The 14,513-nt window shown below is 40.3% G+C and overlaps 1 protein-coding gene across 2 annotated transcripts in view; it reads left to right on the top strand.

The window, feature by feature from the left end:
• LOC137351958 (guanine nucleotide-binding protein G(I)/G(S)/G(T) subunit beta-1) overlaps positions 1-14,306 on the top strand; it is a 79,204-nt gene extending 64,898 nt beyond the window's left edge. Inside the window, exons 6-11 of one of the 2 annotated variants that reach the window (XM_068016860.1) lie at positions 4,098-4,260; positions 6,913-6,979; positions 8,028-8,229; positions 10,430-10,646; positions 11,050-11,164; positions 12,758-14,306. In XM_068016860.1, the coding sequence (XP_067872961.1) occupies positions 4,098-4,260; positions 6,913-6,979; positions 8,028-8,229; positions 10,430-10,646; positions 11,050-11,156 (756 nt within the window). In that variant the 3' untranslated portion in view covers positions 11,157-11,164; positions 12,758-14,306. The remainder of the gene's footprint in view (positions 1-4,097; positions 4,261-6,912; positions 6,980-8,027; positions 8,230-10,429; positions 10,647-11,049; positions 11,165-12,757) is intronic. The other variant, XM_068016861.1, reaches the window with a different exon arrangement.
• Positions 14,307-14,513: the final 207 nt, after the last annotated feature.

Consider the following 14,513-nt stretch of genomic DNA (forward strand, 5'->3'; position numbering starts at 1 on the left):
GTTACTTCAAAAAATTCAATCAAGTTGGTCAGAAAAGATCTTCCCTTAAATCCATGCTGACTATCCTTGATTAACCTTTTCCTTTATAAGTGACAGTTTATCCTGTGTCTCAGAATAGACTCCAATAATTTGCCCGCTACTGAGGTTAGACTGACTGGCCTGTAATTATTCGGTCTATCCTTCGCCCCCTTTCTAAACAGAGGGAAAGCATTAGCAGTTCTCCAATCCTCCGACACCACACCTGTATCCGGTGAAGACTGGAAAATGATGGTCAGACCTTCTGTTTCCTCTCTTGCTACTTTTAGCCTAGGGTACAATTCATCTGGCCCTGGTGATTTATCAACTTTCAATAATACTACCTTTCTCCCTATGTTTATCGCATCCAATACTTCGCACTCCTCCTCAACTACAATATCTGCATTGTCCCCCTCTTGTGAAGACAGATGCAAAGTATTCATTAAGAACCATGTCTACATTGGATTCACCTTGATTTTGCTTGCCAATATTCTTTTGTGCCCTCTCTTTTGCTTTCCTAATTTCCTTTTTGATTTCACCCCTCCACTTTCTATACTCCTCTCAGCTTTCTGTAGTATTGAGTTCTCGGTGTCAGACATAAGCTTTCCTTTTCTGCCTTATCTTGGCCTGTACGCTCTTTGACATCCATAGGGCTCTAGGTTTGGCTGTCTCACCATTTTTCTTTGTGGGAACATGTTTACTTTGAACCCCTTGAATCTCCCCTTAAATGCCTCCCACTGTTCTGACACTGATTTACCATCAAGTAGCTGTTTCCAGTCCACTTTCGCCAAATCGCTCCTCAGTTTTGTAAAATTGGCCTTGTCCCAATTGAGAACTCTAACTTTTGTCCTATCTGTCCTTTTCCATAATTGTTCAGATTGAATGAATTGTGATCACTGCCACCAAAATGCTCTCCCACTGCCACCCCTTCCACCCGCCCATCTTCATTTCCTAAAACGAAGTCTAAAACTGCACCCTTTCTTGTTGGACTTGCTACATACTGGGCAAAAGGTTCTCCTGATGCACCTCAAGAATTTTGCTCCCTCAATTCCTTTCACATAAAATTATCCCAGTTTTCTTTCTTTTGGGCCTCCTTATCTCGAGAGACAATGGATACGCGCCTGGAGGTGGTCAGTGGTTTGTGAAGCAGCGCCTGGAGTGGCTATAAAGGCCAATTCTGGAGTGACAGGCTCTTCCACAGGTGCTGCAGAGAAATTTGTTTGTTGGGGCTGTTGCACAGTTGGCTCTCCCCTTGCGCCTCTGTCTTTTTTCCTGCCAACTACTAAGTCTCTTCGACTCGCCACAATTTAGCCCTGTCTTTATGGCTGCCCGCCAGCTCTGGCGAATGCTGGCAACTGACTCCCACGACTTGTGATCAATGTCACACGATTTCATGTCGCGTTTGCAGACGTCTTTATAACGGAGACATGGACGGCCGGTGGGTCTGATACCAGTGGCGAGCTCGCTGTACAATGTGTCTTTGGGGATCCTGCCATCTTCCATGCGGCTCACATGGCCAAGCCATCTCAAGCGCCGCTGACTCAGTAGTGTGTATAAGCTGGGGATGTTGGCCGCTTCAAGGACTTCTGTGTTGGAGATATAGTCCTGCCACCTGATGCCAAGTATTCTCCGAAGGCAGCGAAGATGGAATGAATTGAGACGTCGCTCTTGGCTGGCATACGTTGTCCAGGCCTCGCTGCCGTAGAGCAAGGTACTGAGGACACAGGCCTGATACACTCGGACTTTTGTGTTCCGTGTCAGTGCACCATTTTCCCACACTCTCTTGGCCAGTCTGAACATAGCAGTGGAAGCCTTACCCATGCGCTTGTTGATTTCTGCATCTAGAGACAGGTTACTGGTGATAGTTGAGCCTAGGTAGGTGAACTCTTGAACCACTTCCAGAGCGTGGTCGCCAATATTGATGGATGGAGCATTTCTGACATCCTGCCCCATGATGTTCGTTTTCTTGAGGCTGATGGTTAGGCCAAATTCATTGCAGGCAGACGCAAACCTGTCGATGAGACTCTGCAGGCATTCTTCAGTGTGAGATGTTAAAGCAGCATCGTCAGCAAAGAGGAGTTCTCTGATGAGGACTTTCCGTACTTTGGACTTCGCTCTTAGACGGGCAAGGTTGAACAACCTGCCCCCTGATCTTGTGTGGAGGAAAATTCCTTCTTCAGAGGATTTGAACGCATGTGAAAGCAGCAGGGAGAAGAAAATCCCAAAAAGTGTGGGTGCGAGAACACAGCCCTGTTTCACACCACTCAGGATAGGAAAGGTTAATATTGGGGTAATTAATATCCCCTACTATTACTGCCCTATTCTTGCACTTCTCAGATTTGCCTACATATCTGCTCTTCTATCTCCCTCTGACTCTTTAGGGATCTGCAGTACACTCCCAGCAGTGTGATTTCCCCTTTTTTGTTGCTTTGCTCAATCCATATGGCCTCATTTGATGAACCTTCTAACATATCCCTCCTCACAGCAGTAATAGTTTCTTTGAGCAAAATTGCCACTCCCCCTCCTTTCTTATCTCCCTCCCTATCGCATCAGAAAACCCTGTAACCAGGAATGTTGAGCTGCCATTCCTGTCCCTCCTTAAGCCATGTTGCTGTATTAGCTATGATATCATACTGCCACGTGTCTATCTGAGCCTTCAGCTCATCTGCTTCATTTGCTATACTGCTTGCAATAAAATAGATATCCTTGAGCATTGCCAAACTTTTTTTTATCATTGTCTAACCTTTGTTTCCTCTCTCTTCTAGACTCATCCATTAGTTTTCTGCCTTCCATTTTCATTTCTGATTTTGTCCCAACTGAGTCTACCCTCAGGTCGCCATCCCCCTGCCAAATTAAATTAATTTGGATTTTGTGCTCGTCATAGTGAATTGTGTTAATGCAAAGGAATAGAATACATGTTTTGGATCAGCATCATAAATGAAATACATTTTTTTTCGATAGGTTCAGTTTAATAAAACTTTTTTGCAACTGCGTTCTCGCTGCTCAGTGCTGGTGAATTAGCGGTGCATTAACAGATAATGTATAGAATTCATGTTGCAAAGTAACACTGTCCCAATGGCATGGCTCAAATACAAACTCGAGCATGCTAGTTTGCTCCATTGTTACTTGTTTCATTTTCTTACACATTCATTGATTGCATTTTGAGGCACTCTTGAGCTGTGTGCCTCTGCCCACTAGGAACTGCATTGAGACTGACCAGTTGATGTCTTGTCTTCTGAAAATGGTTTTTGACATCTGCACTGGCTTCATGGAAATGCTTAATTGGTGTCTTTGTCCAACATGTTTTTCTGTTCAGGCTTGAATGTTAATAAAATGGGAAATTTCAGAACATTTGTTTAAATTGAGAAATGAGTAACCAATCTATATTCTCCAAAAGGAAGAAATGTGACAATTGTAACTGCATAGATTGGTATTAAGGATTAAATGTCTATTAAATCCAGCTGGTGATGGGAGTGTTTTTCACATTTGAGCATTTCATTTTATTTCGTGCTTAGTTGGTTTCTTGAACTTGTGAAATCTTGTGGAGAGGCAGAAGTGCAGTATACCATCTGGTATGGAAAATATTCCACTTGAAAGTGTTACCATCCCTGTCGTACATTTCTTGAGTTGCACAAATTTTGATCAGCCAAGTATCAGTGCAGAAGGATTTGATTCTTGAGTTGCATTCTTTGTTTATGTGGTTGCTGTTTGTGATACTGCGTTGCTAAACTAAGGCAGAACAAACACTAATGTAAATAAGCAAAATTGGATTTGAAGAAACAAAGGAAGTTCATATCTTGTAACCTCATTGCTAAGTGATGTGAATTTGTAAACTTGGTTTGGAGGGAATGAAAATCTTAAAAGCATGTATTAGAAATCTGAACTAAAAACAGAAAGTGATGTGACCTTTCACAGACCTGAAACATTAACTCTGCTTCTCTCTCCACAGATGCTGCCTGACCTGCTGAGTATTTTCAGTACTTTGTTTTTATTTGATTTCCAACATCTGCAGTATTTTGCTTTTATATTAGAAATGGGGCACCACTTCAAGATGTATTTTGTCCTTTGTGTTTGAACAATAGGTTCATGCCATTCCTCTGCGGTCTTCCTGGGTCATGACCTGTGCGTACGCTCCTTCTGGTAACTATGTTGCTTGTGGTGGTTTGGATAACATCTGTTCCATTTATAATCTGAAAACCCGTGAAGGAAATGTCCGTGTGAGTCGTGAGCTGGCTGGGCATACAGGTAAGCAGTCCTGACTATTTTTCTTGCTAGAGGTTGTGGGTATAAGTCATATAAAGACATGAGTAAATTGGTCTTTGTATTGATTTTAAGGGCATTTTGACGCTGCACAAGGCTGTGCTTTGCCCAATGATGAGTAAATTTACTATACTAATACCTGATTGTGTTGCAGACTGAGTACAAGACAATTCATTTTTATTTTGTAGTACAAATGGTCATTGGAAATCTGAAACTTTTGGATTAATATCAGATTGTACTCTGATTTAATAGTGGAATAAAACATCCATGTTTTAAGTTCAAAAATTTCTCATTAAATCCTGCAAAAAGTGCTTGTCTTTATTTGTAGTTATTTTTAGTTAGGTAAAAATAGTTGCAGGTTCTGCAAAAATGCAAAGATTATTCAATGTTGCTTTCACAAATGATAAAATGGCAGCAGGTTTATGCTGTTTTTGTGCTGCAGCCAATGTATAAAGTTTGACAAGTATTAAACGATGTTCATTGGTACTTGCGAATAAATACTCTGGGGCAACCATTGTGGCTGAAGAGCTTTGTTCCCTGTGGAGCCACTTTGATCAAATTCTCTTCCCAATTTTTTTTCAAGGCCCCATCCTCCACTGCGTTAGTTTTTTTTATTAACCTATCAGTACCGTCAGTTCTGACTTGGTCTGTGTCCACTTGATCAAGTCCTTTAGCCAGTTTAAGTTGATGTTTTATACCTGATTTTGCTGACAAATCTTGGCAGATGTTCTGTGCAAGTCTTTGTAAGACTTGTTTACGGTGAAGTTTTGATCTGAAGTTATCAATGCTTCAGCTGCAGTGGATCTTTTAATCCATTTGGTGGCAGGATCCGGCATTGAATAAGTGTTTTCAAGTAACCAATGTCCACAACATTTGCCTACCAATTTTGCATAATTTGTTTGTGAAACCTGCAAATGTTGTGATTTTCTGCATGCAGGCAAATATGGGAAATCCCCATGCAAATTGTGATATCTGCTAGAATCGGTGCAATTGGATAACTGATGTCTATACTTAAACTCACAATACACCCTCCAAATTAAACCAGTCTTATTAATCCTATTAGGTCAACTGCATTTACAAACTTGCTGTTGGGTTTAGAGTTCCTATTTGCTAAATCTTGCAAGGTATTATAATAGTCCATCATAGTTAGTCAGGAAGTGCGAGGCAAATTTGTTGCATAAAGTATTGTTCTTGGGAAAGATACTTGGCTAGGTGTACAATGTTCTCTTGTAGCCCAATAGAAATGACTGTCAGTTCCCCATTCACTGAAAAATCCAAATGGAACCATTTAGAAGGCTTGTTTAGAAGGCCTTCTGGTCAGTTATTCTCTGTGACCTTGTCCTATCAACACCTCTTTTGTTATCTCTTGCCCCCCCCTCCCCTTTCCTTGCTTAAAATTTTGTACATTTCTAATTGTCAGTTCTGATATAGGGTCACTGACCTGAGTATTTCCAGCATTTCTTTTTATTTCAGATTTCCAGCATCTGCAATATTTTGCTTTTATTGTAGAAGGCTTGTTTCCTGTGGCTGGAGAGTCTAGAACTGGGGATCATAGTCTCAGGATAAGGGGTCAGCTATTTCAGACTTGAATGTAGAGAAATTTCTTTAATCAGAGTTGAGTGTCTTCCAGGGTGTTAGATCCTCACAATGTTTGAACATTCCTTTATTCAGAGGGCTGATCTTTGAAAAATTGGTGTGGCAAATCTTTACTCCAACTTCTGTTATACCCTTTGTGAGAAGAAACCTACTTGCAATCTTGCTTTTGACTGCTTTTCAGACACTCCGGCATTCCTCACCCCCCCACCCACCCACCCTCTTGAGCCCTCAGACAGTATTGTTGTAGATAGAGAACCAGATACAGAAAGGGCAGCTCTGGTTCCACTGAACAATTACTGTGGCTTTCAAAAGCTTATGGAGCATCCCTCAGTGATGGATGGTCTAAGCGTCCACTGTAAAAAGCTAGGTGGAGTTAACACCTAGGTTATAGTTCTAATCGGACTCGCTTAAAAAGAGATGCTGTCTTTGTGTTAGATAATGGTGTGCTCTCTTGTTTGTGAAGATTGAACCTGCAGTAACTAATCAGTATAAAAATGGGGAAAAAATTCATCCCACAATTCCCAAAATTGTGTATTGATAAGATAAGGAATATTATGCTCCTTTGATGCCAAATTGAGTACCTGAGTCATGCAGGAAAGTCCCACATTCAATCCTTGATTTACACCGAGTTGGCTGATCTCAGCCATATGGTAATAAGGATATTACAATTTTCATCAGTGCCCTGAGTTGGAGGGGAAAACCAGCTGTAGATCCTACAGGAAATATGTGGACATGGATGAAGATAGGAATGGGCTCGACTGAGATTCCCACAAGGTAAATTAGCTTGGCGGGTGTCTAAACTGTCCCACAACTATGCCCATTTGGGCAAGTTACAAAAAGACTTGAGATGCCCACGGAGCCATGCTGAGGCTAGAAGTTGAAGAGAAGGAAATTATTGAAAATACGCACATGACTATAGTTAACTGTATTTTTTAACTGATTCGATTGCATGGGGAGGATTATTAAAGATACAGATTTTAGCCTTTTTTTGTATGCGTACGCAGTTTTAATGATTTCTGCTTTAATTGTTCTTGATTTCAGGTTACCTGTCCTGTTGCCGCTTCCTGGATGATAATCAAATTGTAACCAGTTCAGGAGACACCACTTGGTGAGCATTAATATCACATTGGCAATACTACCAGACTGGTTAAACCAATTCATGTTTTTAGCATAATGCAAAATAGGAGCAGGAGTATACCATGTGGTCCCACAAGCCTGCTCTGCCATTCAATACGATCATGCCTGATCCTCAGCCTCAACTCCACTTTTCCGTCCGCTCCTCATATCCCTTAATTCCCTGAGACCAAAAATCTGTATCAAAGTACGCTTTGAAGCATGCTGTCAAGTGAGCAACTTATTTTCATCTGGTATTCAGGGTATTGAATGCAAGTAAGGCAATTTCACCTTTTCTATGCCATGAGCATTGAATCTACTTTGAAACGCCACAAATGATTGTATCCTTGAACAGTATGTTAAAGGGTCACCAAGCTAAATTACTGGAAAAAGATCTGGGGAAAGAAAGCAAAATGTCTGCTCGTAACTTTTTCAGGTCATAAAGAATCGGATGGATGTAATATCAGGGCATAGTTACACATTAAACATAACTTAAGGGGTAAATAAATTGCACGTAAGCTGCCACTTCCACGCTGAATACCAGTCTTAGTTCAAATATTAAATGTTGCTTCGTGATTGCAGTTGAAGTGAGTTGTATCTTACTTGTTTGGCTCATGGATTTAGCGGGGGGAGATTGAAATGGCCTGTCAACCATGTGCATGGAAATAAAAGGATAGAGTCAATAAGTTGGCCTTGTCTTCAGTTTTATATAAAAATCTATGATTATTGTATCTAGGCAAATGGGTGCAATCAGGAGGATATACTTGGCACTTTTATATTTCCATGTTTTGTTTAATCTTGCAGAATTTGGAGATTCTGCTTAAATTGACAGTCTTCTCAGTCTGGTTATCCCCAGATCAACTCTAGGGTTAACGTTGTATGCAGATTTAAACAATTTGAAGTGTTAGGATTTCTCGAGATGAAATATTATATTGGAGGCTGAGATTATTGAAATGCTATCTTGTATATTGTGCATTTATGGTGTAATTTGAAGTGTTCTTTTGCATCTAAGCTACTTACTTCTATACACTTTCTATCATCAGTGCTCTTTGGGACATTGAAACTGGGCAGCAAACAACCACATTCACTGGCCATACTGGTGATGTCATGAGCCTTTCTCTCGGCCCTGATACAAGACTTTTTGTCTCGGGTGCTTGTGATGCCTCTGGCAAACTTTGGGACATTCGAGATGGCATGTGTCGGCAGACTTTCACTGGACATGAGTCTGATATAAATGCCATTTGTGTAAGTTCAGCTTTTTCTTTTGTGGGTTTGTTAAAGGTGTGACTGGAGTGACATTGTTTTAATCGTTAGTCAGTCAGAACCAATAAAATATTGTTTGAGAGCCTTCTGGTTTTGTAAAATATCTGCAAAATGATAATTTTACATTGTTTAGTTCATGTTTATGTTAAAGTAAGTCCATGGCACAAAAATAAGGTTTGAGAATTTTTTTTGGAGTTTTAAAAAAAAAAGGCTTTCCAGATTCTCATGTCAAATTGATATATGTTGTCAGGCTAGATTTGATCACAAAGGTTCCTAGATAAGGTTTTAAAAAAATTTGTTCACAGGATGTGGACATCACTGGCAGGTCCAACATTTATTTCCCATCCCTAATTGCTGTTGAGGTAGCAGTGAGCCATTTTCTTGAACCATTGCAGTCCTTGTGGTGTAGGTGCACCCACAGAGCTATTAAGGAGAGCATTCCAGGGTTTTGACCCAGTGCCAGTGAAGGAATGGTGATTGATATATTTCCAAGTCAGGATGGTGTGTCTTGGAGGGGAATTTGTAGGTGGTGTTCCCATGCACCTGCTGCCCTCCTAGGTGGTAGAGATCTTGGGTTTGGAAGGACCTGTTGAAGGAGCCTTGATGAGTTATTGCAGTACATCTTGTAGATGGTACACACTGCTGTCACTGTGCACCACTGGTAGTGGAGGGAGTGAATGTTTATGGTGATGGGTGGGGTGCCAATTGAGCTGCTTTGCCCTGGATGGTGTCAGACTCCTTGAGTATTGGAGCTGCACACATCCAGGCAAGTGGGGCATATTCCATCACACTCCTGAATAGATTTTCTCTGTTCGCCATGTATTGGAATGTTTAACTTTGAGAAAATATACTGTATCGAACTAGATTCGTTCCGGTTTAGACAAAGTCTTTGTTCAAACATATTTTGAGTGCTCTTTTGCATTTAAAGTTTAAAATTGAATGATTACCCAGAAAGGCTCCTTTAAATTACTTGCAGACAGGCTTGGTGACTTTATTTCTGCATAGCTATGCAAAGGCTGGAGCAACTAATATTTCCCACTAGTTTAGCCTTAGCATACAAAATAATAGGCCATCTGCAGTCACCTGGCTTCGGGGGCAAAGCGCTGCTGGTGAGCGTCACTGCATGTTGAACTGCTCGAATAATTTGGTAAATCAGTTTTGGGTCAGCTGCCAGTTAAATCCCAAATTTTCACCCCATTTAAAATGTGATATCTCTGACGCATGTAATTGACATTACTCGAGCACTTCAGGAGGGTAGGAGCCCAGAAATACAAAATAGCCATTTCAGCGAGGTAGAATGTTCAGAATAGATATTTCTTCCTATCCTTTTTTTTCCCCCCTGGATGAGCAGAAATTTCCTCCAATAAAATACTGGGAAGTCTGAAACTTCTGTCTTTGGGCCCTGCCAGAAACTCTGCTTCCTCGCCACCAATTCTATCCCTCTCCGACAATTGAGGCTGAACCAGACTGTTGGCAACTGCGATGACACATTTGACCGCGATGAACTTTCAACCACATCTGCATGGACACGAAGACTGCTTATTTACAGTTTTATAACATCACCCGTCTCTGCCCGACTCAGCTATTCTCTTGAAACTCTCATCTGTGTCTGTTACTTCCAGATTTGACTCTTCCCTCCCACATTCTACCCTCGTAAAATTTAACATAATCCGAAACTCTGCTGTTTGTATCTAACTTGCATCAGATGCCGTTCATACGTTGCCCCGTACTTGCTAACCTACACTGTTTCCTGGTTAAACAACGCCTCGATTTTAAAACACTCATTCTAGTTCTCAAATCCCTTCATGGTCTCATCTCTCCCTATCTCTAATCTCCAGTCCTACAGACCTCTAATTCCAGCCTTTTACGGTTTTAATCGCTCCACCATTGGGGGCCATGCTTTCAGCAGCCTGGACCCAAAGTTCTGGAAGTCGCTCCCCAAACCTCTCCCTCCACCTTTCTACCCTCTCCTCTTGGGGAGACACTCCTTAAAACCTATCTCTTTGGCCAAGCTTTTGGTCATCTGCCCTATTATCCCTTTATGTGGCTTGGCGTCCTATTTTGTTTTATAATGCCTCTGTGAAGCACCTTGGGATGTTTCATTACGATAAAGGCGCTATATAAGTAAAAGTTTTTAAATCTTTCTGCAGGTACATGTTTACTGTGCTCTATTGTCTTCCAGTTCTTCCCTAATGGAAATGCATTTGCAACTGGTTCAGATGATGCCACCTGCAGGCTGTTTGATGTGCGTGCTGATCAGGAGTTGATGGTGTATTCCCATGATAACATCATTTGTGGCATTACATCTGTAGCATTCTCCAAGAGCGGTCGTCTCCTGCTAGCTGGCTATGATGACTTCAACTGCAATGTTTGGGATACTCTCAAAGCTGATCGTGCTGGTACTTTATACATTTTCATTCTAATTATGCCTTTTTTAGTAAATTACGAGAATATTTCCTGTGCATTGTGTATGTCTGATAAGTAAATTTTGTTCTACTGCCCAGGACTGTTTTGAGTGTTGCGATGCAGTTTAATAACTGCTCACATCATTATCACAAACAGTAATAAAATGGTAGCAAATATGTTGCCTAATTTTTTTCAAATAACATTAAGCACCAAAGATGAATCAGTAGCGGTCTAAATCTGGACTGCATATTATTTGATAATTCAAATTTGTCCAAAATCCAAATTGATGATGGAGAAGGACAATCTTCAATTTTATACTATTGACCCTTTTCCCATTAAAATCTAAGTGAGTTGTACTTTTGTACGATTAAAAGTTTTTGCCCTTTACTATTTCAGGTGTTCTGGCCGGCCATGATAACCGTGTGAGCTGCCTGGGTGTTACTGATGATGGCATGGCAGTTGCAACAGGATCATGGGATAGCTTTCTGAAGATCTGGAACTAAACCTGTAGGTTCGTTGAGCAGTAGTGGTCTGCAGCTGAATAAGATCTAGCATATTTGGGTTATATGTAAGCTTGTTTCTTGTGCTAGATTCAGTTCAAAGTTATTCTGAAAAACTAGTTTGATTGCAAAGGCAGTTCTTTGTTTAGCTGAAGGAGTCACGAGCAGTTCTGTTTTTAATAGCTATTGACTTATCTGATTTTGCAGCCATTCCGTATGCGAACATTCTGTACAGTTTCTTTATCTCTGTTTATGAAGATTCTGCTGCAAGTGAATAGTGGAGCAGTTCATCATTGGTGATAATGCAGAGAATCTGGTGGTAATTTTCTTCCAAATTGGCCTCCATGTTTTGAGCGCTATTTTATAAAAACCCAGAAAATAGACTGGTTCAGTGTCTTTCTTTTTGAATAATAAAGTTTTTGCTTTTCATGATTTGTGAAGAGAAAAATCTGTTTTCCAAGTCTCGTTGCACAAACGTGAAAAAAAAACTTTCCTGCAGTGTAACTTCACAAGTTTCTATACAAGCAATTGAGGGGGGAAAGGAAATCAGCATGAAAAATCTTGATTTTTTTTTCTTGGCTACCATATTTATTAGTGTTGAGTAAAACAATTGGTGGACAGCAAGTTACAGTACCATGAGCAATGCATCCTCCTTCATTCCACATACTTCAGTCTCATGATCTATTTGGATTGTCAGGGAATCAGCTGTTGGTATCATGTTTTATGCAAGATTTTTTTTAAATTATGCTGTTAGACCCACAGTGGTTCTCTGGCCATAATTTCGCTCTTCAAGGTACTGTACCCAACATTTGCTCTTCAACTGAGTGTGTTTGGTTCTCCGTTAAAGGCTGTCTTATTAGCATTAGTGTGGCTTGCAGTTACTGTGCCAACTTCAAGCTGCTGTACATCAGCTTCATCAGTATTTGATTCGATATTCTGGCAGGGCAGACCACAGATGAAACCTCTTGGGGGAATCTTAAATTCCATTTGAGTGAAGGAATTGTCCTGTCATTCATCTGCCACACAATTGAAAATAGGACATAATTTCTAGATTTTTGCAGAGCACCGAGGTAAATGTCCCATACATGATAATTTAGACAATCTCAACAGTTAATTCAGCTCCAGTAGTACAAGACAATGATGAATGTGTTTGACATGATTTTCCCAGAACCCTTCAAGCTACAATATAGGGGATCGCTATCATTTGATGAAAAACCCAACAGGATCTTTTTGATGGTCATCACACGAGAATAAAATGACTCATATTTGTAAGAATAACCTACTGGATCAAAATGCCTTACACTGCATTTGGAATCTTTAGGGGTATTCCATGTGCTTCGAGTGCAAAAATATGGTGTTAACCAAGGGATTTCATCTGTAAAGGAAGTAACACCGTGGATGAGCAACCTATTTTTAAAAAACAAATCAAATCATGACATTCTGACCAGTATGATGTAGAGTTGTTGGCTTAACAGCCAGGGCACAGAACGTTAAGTTGTGAGCAGGTTGCTAGTTCAGTCAGGAAGTTTTTATTTTCAATTTCTGCCCAAACAAGAAGCAATGGGGCAATACTCACTAAATCAAATTTTCTTCGTTCTTTCCAGATTGCAGACGGACTCCATGGTGACTGGAAGACCATTCCACATTCAATGACATTGCATATCCGATCCACTGATACTGACTTGGACACCCCCAACTTCAAAGGGCAAAATGTACTTTTAACCTTTGCTATAATGAAGAGCACAATGTTAGGCATCTTTAAATGGAAGATTCTGTGGTATAAAAATGAGATTGCGCATTCCTTTTGGGACCATTATTTTGTTTTTGTCTTGAGAAAACACTATTCTCCCACAAAATGTAACTGTAAAAGAGAACTTGGTAATCATGAATAAACAGCTAATTTTCTCAGTTTAAAATTTTAGAACCATGAAGATTTGCTGTCAGTTAAGGTTTGAAAGCTCTGTTTTAACACGCATCTCAATTTTAAGTTGTGTTTTTAGCTAAGGAATTTGCTGGTATGAAATTTTTCTGCTAAACAAGGGAGTCCTAGACCAGCATCGTCCTGGTTTGTCAATGACTGTAAATTAGTCCCAGAGCTATCTTCTTTTTGGTCTTGTCCTGTATTACGGACCTTTTTGTTGCACATAATTTGCATTTAAAATATGTTGGAATTAAACTAACCAAGCACACACAGTCCTGGTAATGAATGCTTGTTTTTAAAATGTACTCCCACTCCTCTTTCTTACCACCCACCCCCCCCCCCCCCCCCTCACCTTGTGGGTAACGTCGAAAAATTAAAAGTCCCCAATAAATTTTAAGCTGCTGGGTTTCTCAGTAAAGTTGCTCAGGGCTCACTCTGCCCATACTTCTTGGAGATTCCCGCTTGTAGCAGCAGCAGATGTCCTGTGCTTGGATTTGGTCAATGTGTGTATCAAATGATGTAAGTCAATGTTGAAAATAATGATCTTGAGGTTTCTAAGTTAATTTTTTTGGGGAGGTTTTTTTTTGTTTTTCCTTTTGCCATGGGAGGGTTTACTCTTATAAAAGCATGCTGTAGAATTGCAAAAAGTGCTTTATGGAATTAAGTCAGTAGATGTTCTTTTAAGACACCTGTTAAATTGTAACCATTGCAGCTGTAATCATGGCTACTCTGTGCATAAATCAATGAAGAATAAAAGCTATGCATTTTCTGGAGTAGCGCTCTCAACAAACTTGGCCTGTTCAAATGATCTTCACCTTGAATGATTCTTAAAAGAAACAAACCATCTTGTTTATACATTAAAAAATGAAATTCTTTATGTAGAAAGCTTAATGTTAGAATCATTTTCTAGAACAGGTTTCTGGCTTTCTGATTTTGCTAAGTTAAACAGCAGAGTTTTCTGCACCATACTTTACTGTAAACAGAAGTGCTCTTTACTAGCATTAGTGGCTTTCTCATTCTGTTCCTGCAAACCTGTACAGATGTGCTGTAATTGTGCGTAGGCCTGGACCGGCAACCCTTTCCATTAATTCTGTAGGTCTTTCCTCACTCCTTTCCTTTTGCCTTTTGTATTTAATTTTGAAGTCGGTGTACTACAAGAAAGCTGGATGCAAGATAGATAACTATATTAAAATGTACTGTTATTTAAGATGTAATAAAGCAGTTTGACATGAGGTATGTCTCGGCTGGTTACTTTTCGTGACGTATTTCCATAGACTTGCAAAAGCAAGATTTCCATCATTAATTAGAAATTTCAAAAGCTTTTGACACAGAATCAGAAGAAATTTGGTAATATCCAATTCCCATTCCTGGCCTGCTCTCAGCTGTTAGGTGCGGCGTCAGCAACACTTCACTGCATGGCAGGGCCTGCTGCACCCAAC

Source organism: Heterodontus francisci, chromosome 37, assembly GCF_036365525.1.
Source record: "Heterodontus francisci isolate sHetFra1 chromosome 37, sHetFra1.hap1, whole genome shotgun sequence".
NCBI lineage: Eukaryota > Metazoa > Chordata > Chondrichthyes > Heterodontiformes > Heterodontidae > Heterodontus > Heterodontus francisci.